The sequence below is a fragment of the Arvicola amphibius genome, chromosome 11 (genome assembly GCF_903992535.2).
Source record: "Arvicola amphibius chromosome 11, mArvAmp1.2, whole genome shotgun sequence".
Classification (NCBI taxonomy): domain Eukaryota; kingdom Metazoa; phylum Chordata; class Mammalia; order Rodentia; family Cricetidae; genus Arvicola; species Arvicola amphibius.
In genome coordinates this window covers 61454452-61461009 of record NC_052057.2, presented here as the reverse complement: position 1 = coordinate 61461009, position 6558 = coordinate 61454452, and the positions used below count along the sequence as shown (strand labels likewise).

Sequence of the window (6558 nt, the reverse complement as noted above, 5' to 3'; positions counted from 1 at the left end):
TCTAGGCGTCAGGGAGCTGCCGGCCAGACAGCGGCAGCGCTTTCCCTGGGAGTCAGTGCTCAGTGTCATTCAGACCATTGCTGTCTGAGCAATGGACTCTCGGGTGTAGGCACTCAGGCCTTATGGGACGGTGACAGGCCAAGTCAGTGTAACCGGGGCTGTGGGAACTGGGCTTCCAACCCGAAAGATGGAGCCGTAACTGGTAATAAAGGGGATGCAGGCCAGGGAATTTATCGCAGCATGCTAGATGATTTTTGGATTTTAGTTGTGTGAGAGATGATACAATAATTAGTATCTTGGCAGAGTGGCTGTGGCCTCTGCTCTCACCTCCCTTACAAGCAAGCACCATGAACAAAAGACAAGCAGGTGCGGTCTTGTTTCACAATGTCTTTCGTGAGAAAGTCCTTGAAGCAGGTTCTGGTTCTACAGCTCCACGGCACCAACTTTCCTTACCTCATTTCCTCTTCCCCCAAACTGGGATAACCCGCCTCAGCAATCAGTGGGTATTAGGGTTCAGGGATGTAAATGCCAGGAAAGACCATGTAGTGCGTAGTAGATACTCAATAAACTGACACTGTCTCCACGGCAACAGCTGGTCTGTGTGGCAACATTTACATTTCAGTCCATTTGAGCTTCAGTGAGGTGTGGGAGCAGCCAGTGAGACTCTGTGAAAATGACACTCTGAAAAGGTCCACAATCCACACACAGAGAATATTACCAGAGCAAGACGTGAACTGAGGGTTTCAGTCAGAGTGGAATGTTAGGGCCTCAGAACATACCACAGCAACATATGACCTCAGCAGAGGCAAGTACGGCATCCTCACACATGTCTGGCATAGTTTGAGCTAGTCTGAGAATCTGAAGCCTCTCGACTAGCTTTGAGAAGATATTAAGCCAAAGAAGCTTGTAGCTAAGTTGTTATGTGTGTGTACATGTACACCCTGCCTGTGTACACACTGATGACAGCCGTACTTGTCAGTTGTTCTCTGCCTTGCTTTGTAAGTGACAGGGTCACTCATTGAACCTGAAACTTGACATGTGACTGGCTGTGCCAGTGAAGGCCAGCAATCTGCCTGTCTCCAAGACCAGCAGACACTCGCACCCAGCTTTTATGTGAGTGCTGGGGATCGTTAGCAACCACTTTACTCCTGAGTCATTTTCTCAGATGAGAAATCAGGGTTAGGGAAAGTGCAGATGCACCTCCATTCAGAGGGCCTTACCTGTGAATGAATTCATTTGGTGTCATTGTATATACCCAATCTAGTGAAAATCGGGGCTCAGCTGCCCTCCATTAGACTCGGGACATTCACATTAACTCATAGTTGGACAAAATTGTCTAATACAAACCTGCACCATAACAAAGCATGGCATAGCACAGGTAACCTTAAATTCTGCGCTGAAAATAAAAATCAGTAGTTGTGTGGTGAACTTTTACTAACAATGTGTGTATTTTATTCCTGACTTTCCCTGTGTAACAACTTTAGCAGGGTATGTGGACAAGCCTGAAATCCCAGCACTTGGTAGCTGAAGACAGATGATCAGGCGCTCAAAGTCCCTTTTTACTCCAGAGGAAGTTTAAGGATAGCCTAGGCTACACGAGACCCTGTTTAACTCGGCTCTCCATAAACTTTGTTCACCATAAGGTTCCTCTCCACAGTCTCACATGCTCCCTTTATCATCCTGAACGCTCCAGACTCTTAGGTCGGCTTGGGATGCCATGGATCTTACAGCTCTGATCACCTGACTGTCCTTGGAGGCTCGCGTTTTGTGGGACTTCTATGCATATCAAAGTGATAAAATAGGATTTTTATACATCAAAGTATTCGAGGTAATTTGCGAATTCATAGCTCCACCAAAACCCCCAAAGATGAAGGAAGGAATCATTTTGACCCCTTCTAGGGGAAGAGAAACTAGTCAAGACTCTTCAGTGACAATGGCAATCACCTAAGCTGAAACTTGCTACAGTTGAGTGGAGAAACCGAATTTCCAAAGTCATCCTAATCTCACCCAGCAGCTGCTGCTGCTAAGATTGTCTAGCTCAACTCAGGCTGACCCAAGAGGAGGCCCCGAAGGAGGGAGTGTGGGGTCAGTAGGTTCTTTTTAGAGAGAGTAGGATGTAGGTTTGTCAAGGTTAAGGACACTGCAGTTTATCAATCAACTTATTAATCAGCCAATCAATGCCCATACGCCAGGCGTTGACTAATTATTTCCTCCCGAGTACTTGGCAAAAGCAAACGGGCGGCGGCAGGGCGGTGGGACCGTGGCGCTCAGGTCCGTGGGGTCCAGGCTGTCCCGGGGAGGGGGAGGGGCTCCTGGGCGAGCGGACGTGCGGGACTGTGCCGCGGCGTCACTGGAGGAGGAGTAGGGCGCGCCAGGCTAGTCGCAGCTTGCAGGAGCTGCGGGAGACGCGTGACTTCCCAGTCGGGCGCAGTCAGGGTGGCACCTACAGACCCCAGGCACGGCCCCCGGCGTAGGGGGCCGGGAGTGGCGAGGGGGCGGTCCCGGGTGATGCGCATCTCCTATTGGCTGTCCGACACCTCCCCACTGCAAGGCGATTTAAGCCGCTGTGGAGCCCGGAGCCGCACAGCGCCCCCGCCACCGCGTTCTCCCTGCTGCTGCTGCTTTCGTGCTTGCCCGCCCGCCATGGCCAGCCTTAAGGACCTCGAGGGGAGGTGGCGCCTGACGGAAAGCCAAGGCTTTGAGGAATACATGAAGGAGCTAGGTGAGGATACACTGCCGAACCCCCAGGTTCTCATCCGCGTGCTGGCATCCCCTTCCACCACGCGGCCCGGGGAGCTGCGTGGAGCACCATGCGGCTGTTAGGATGGAGTGCGCGCCTTTGCTGCTCGGCTCCGGACGTGGTGAACTACCCCACTTCTCTCCTTTCCTGCTTCTCGCCCACGAGGCAGCCCCTCATTGCTTCCGGTCTTGCAGGGGCGCGTGCCAGCCGTCCTGCTGTGATACCCCTACAGATGATCCCCCCCCCCTCAGCGTTCCATTATTGTTCTAACTATCCTCACCCGGTGCCCCCCGCCCTGCCCCACCACCTGCTCCCATCGTGGCAGCACCCACTCCCCTTTCCCACCCTGCTGCATCTTTTGTTCCTAGATGGCGGGAGTCCCCTTCCTTCATCTCTGTAGGGACACCGTGTGGTAGGGCGTGGTTTCTGCGGAAACCCTTTAGAGGCTGTGAATGAGGATGCTGCTCAGATCTCTTTATGCAGCATCTCTCAGGCTCTCTCATTGCCCCTGGCTAGGCGTGGCTCCCGTGGCGCTGGACCGGCTGCTGGCTCTGCTCATTCTGGACACAACAGTGGGTAGCTGGTGGCCTGTCGGCAAAGCACGGAGAAACCAGTTGTGCATGGTTGTAGCCCAGCGACTTTTTTGTTCTGTCCCGTGAGTCAGGAGGGTTAGGAACGAGGAGACCGTGGGCTTGGCTGGAAAACCATAATCAGAAACGGCTGGCCTGTGGTTGCTCACTGCCACACGATGGGTGTGGCCTTGCAGTAGCCACTTGCCACTTAAAACCTAACAAGAGGGAGCAAGGTTCAAGTTCACTCTCATTGGAAATAGTGCTTCGTTTTCTGTTGCCACTTTTGCCTACTCTTAAGAGAGGGATAACATGTAGACACATAGAGCAGACAAACAAAATGGACCTTTGTCCCAGATGCCAGGAAGTGGGATGGAGTTAGCTGAACAGGGATTCTCTCCGGAAAGGTGGTGCTGGGAGGAGGAGGGAGCTTTAGAGGCTGCTGTCCCCAGTGTCCGGATGACACTGTTGTCACCTCCCAGCACACTTCAGAACCAGAATTCATTCTCTTTTAGCCAGTATCCAGCACTGCGGGGTTAAGCCTGGCTCCTGATGAATCATGCTTGTATTTTTAAAATTGTCAGTAGAATGTGAACGTAGGCTTTTGTCCATTTTTCTTTTATCCAGTGGATGAGTAAATCAGCATGAGTCTGGAAAGTGCCATTTGCTGGCCTCCCCCAGACTTCCGGGGGCTTGTAAAGGTGCACAGGCGTGAGTGAGGACCAGCAGAGAGCACTGTTTGCAAGGAACTGGGTGCTTATGCTTGAGTGGCTGACTCGGGATTTTGGAGTTAGGAAGGCGATCAGGCCTGACCCATAGACATTGGGCAAGGGGCGCAGAGTGGAAGGAAGACCCCGGGAGCACAGGAACCTGGTTAAGCATCAGGATAAGTCATTCTGCCTGGGTCATTATCTTCTCTCTTGTGAAATATCTCAGGTCCCTTATGAATGTTGTCACCAAGGGCAAATGCATAAATTATAAGCTAATGTCTAACCCAGTAATGTGAAATTTCATACCTGTGTAACTGCTGTAAATAACAGACTACACAAGATAAAAACCAGCCAGATAGTCAATAGTAGAGATAGCACAATAGTCAGATTGCATTGGCAGGTTCCCAGTGCACAGGAGTCTTACCAGGCAGATAGTATATTGTTGCGCAGCTTTCCGAGGATGCCCCTCCACTTAACATCACGGCTGTGTTACATACTGTACTATTTGAGTCCCTCAGGATTGATCCCCCCTTTCTTTTCTTTGTAGTCTGTGGACTGTTTACCAGGGGCCTGCTGTGTGCTGGCTGGAGAATACAGTGGCGGACAGAATCTGGTGTATAGCAGGACTGAACTGGGCTCTAAGTTTGCAACTCTGAATATTTTATTTTCACCATCTCCCAGCTGCTTCTGAATTTTGTTTTGTTTTCAGTACAAGGTTCCTGTGCAGTTTAGGTTGACCTCAAACCCTCGATCCTCCTGCCTCTAGCCCCGTTGTCGCCTGCTTTAGTTAAGGAGAAAAGTCTTGCATGACTTTCTGAGGATGCACAACTCAGTGGCTAATGGCAGAGTTTTAGAGCCATGTTGCAAACGCTGGATGTGTGTATGTCAGCGAGTCAGTGAGAATAGGCCAGGCAGATGAAATGATTACGGCTCAGTCGTTGCTTCTGTTGTGTAAGGTTTAACTGATCTGTATGTTACTTCCCGTTACACAGGCGTGGGACTGGCTCTCAGGAAAATGGGTGCCATGGCCAAACCAGACTGTGTCATTACGTGTGACGGCAACAACATCACTGTTAAAACCGAGAGCACTTTGAAGACGACACAGTTTTCTTGTACACTGGGAGAAAAGTTTGATGAAACTACAGCTGATGGCAGAAAAACTCAGGTCAGCTATACCACTGTGAAATGAGGGAAGCTTCTAGAGTAACGGGTTAGCTCGCTTTAGTAGCATCTTTACTTATTGCCAAGAACTTAGTGTAAAAATATTTTATGAAGTTGAATTTTGATAAAATCAGTAGAAGTCCCAGTACTGTAAGATGCAAACATCTTAGAGCTTCTAGATTGTGGATAAAATCAGTATGGTGGATGAAGTAGACCCACAAAGGGAAAGGTGAAGATGTGCCGGGGTGGGGGTGGGTCCTGGGAACTCGTGTACTTTGGAAGATTGAGGAGTAGAATACCCTGTGTCTTTGCAGACGATCTGCACCTTCACCGACGGTGCCCTGGTCCAGCACCAGAACTGGGACGGGAAGGAAAGCACAATAACCAGAAGAGTGAAGGATGGAAAACTGGTGGTGGTGAGTGCCGAACTGCTTGTGGTGAATGGGGACTCGGGCTCGCAGCCACCGCTGCCAAAGCTTCTCTGGTGTTTAACGAGAGGAGATTTGGGAAGAAAATATTCAAAATAGCAATTCAAAACAGAGCACTCGTTACTAAGGTAACCCTTGGTGGGACAGAGAAGTGATGGGATTCCCAGGGTATAGCTGCAGCGGTTTCTTCCTGCTGCCAAATAGCCCCTCGTACACGCGCCCATATGTGCGTATACACACGTGTACACACACACACACACACACACACACACTTCCATTTATTTAAAGTAAGGGATATTTGCCAAGACCAAATGAGTAATTTGGAGGTCCTAGTCAGCGCTTAGTCTTCAGGATAGCAGCTGTACCTATAAACAGAACAGCAGGTCCTGCTCTCCTCAAGTCTGGAAATCCTAAGATGCATTCTCTCCATCGGCAAGGCCTGAGACAGGAGTTTACAGGATTCTGGTTGTGATGTGTTCTTACCACCTATGCTCTGCAGTGTACAACCAGCCTGACCTTGTATGCTTCTTTTCCTAGGACTGTGTCATGAACAATGTCACCTGTACTCGGGTCTACGAAAAGGTGGAGTGAGGATGCTTCTCCACCCTGGACAGGAGAGAATAAGCTCAGTTCAATGAGCAGGTCATAAATATCTATACTGCACCAACACTTTACATGAAACCCATGTCAAAGTGTTGATCTTCCCTTTGGTTCGTAAATAAACGTGTTTGTGCTACTTCACGATGCGTGTGTTCTTCCAGGTGGTGGAGACTGTGAAAGGCTCTGAGCTATTCTTCTGGGTCCCTCATGGCTAATATATCCCAGCAGTTTGTAGACTTGGCCAGCTATTTTGCAGTGCATACATGCCCAGTCATTTAAGCTTGTTCTATACTGTTTGAGCTTGGCGTCAACTCAAGAATTTGAGACTATTCTTGCTGAAAGATGGCTTC

General features: G+C 49.9%; 1 protein-coding gene across 2 annotated transcripts; it reads left to right on the top strand.

The window, feature by feature from the left end:
- The first annotated feature begins 2526 nt into the window (after positions 1–2526).
- On the top strand, positions 2527–6349 carry Fabp5 (fatty acid binding protein 5). 2 transcript variants are annotated; one of them, XM_038347859.2, is made up of 4 exons: positions 2566–2722; positions 5012–5184; positions 5495–5596; positions 6146–6349. In XM_038347859.2, the coding sequence occupies exons 1-4, from the start codon at positions 2644–2646 to the stop codon at positions 6197–6199; spliced, it is 408 nt and encodes a 135-aa protein (XP_038203787.1). In that variant the 5' UTR covers positions 2566–2643; the 3' UTR covers positions 6200–6349. The 2 variants fall into 2 exon arrangements, with proteins under 2 accessions (XP_038203788.1, XP_038203787.1); XM_038347860.2 differs by lacking the exon at positions 5012–5184 and having other exon boundaries at positions 2527–2722.
- The last annotated feature ends 209 nt before the right edge of the window (positions 6350–6558 follow it).

What these genes read in the sequence shown, in the direction of transcription:
- Fabp5 (XM_038347859.2), top strand. Translation starts at nt 2,644, where the DNA reads ATGGCCAGCCTTAAGGACCTCGAGGGGAGGTGGCGCCTGACGGAAAGC. An exon ending in CTGATGGCAGAAAAACTCAG is followed by an intron (nt 5,185 to 5,494) that starts GTCAGCTATACC and finishes GTGTCTTTGCAG; the next exon opens with ACGATCTGCACCTTCACCGA. An exon ending in AGGATGGAAAACTGGTGGTG is followed by an intron (nt 5,597 to 6,145) that starts GTGAGTGCCGAA and finishes TTCTTTTCCTAG; the next exon opens with GACTGTGTCATGAACAATGT.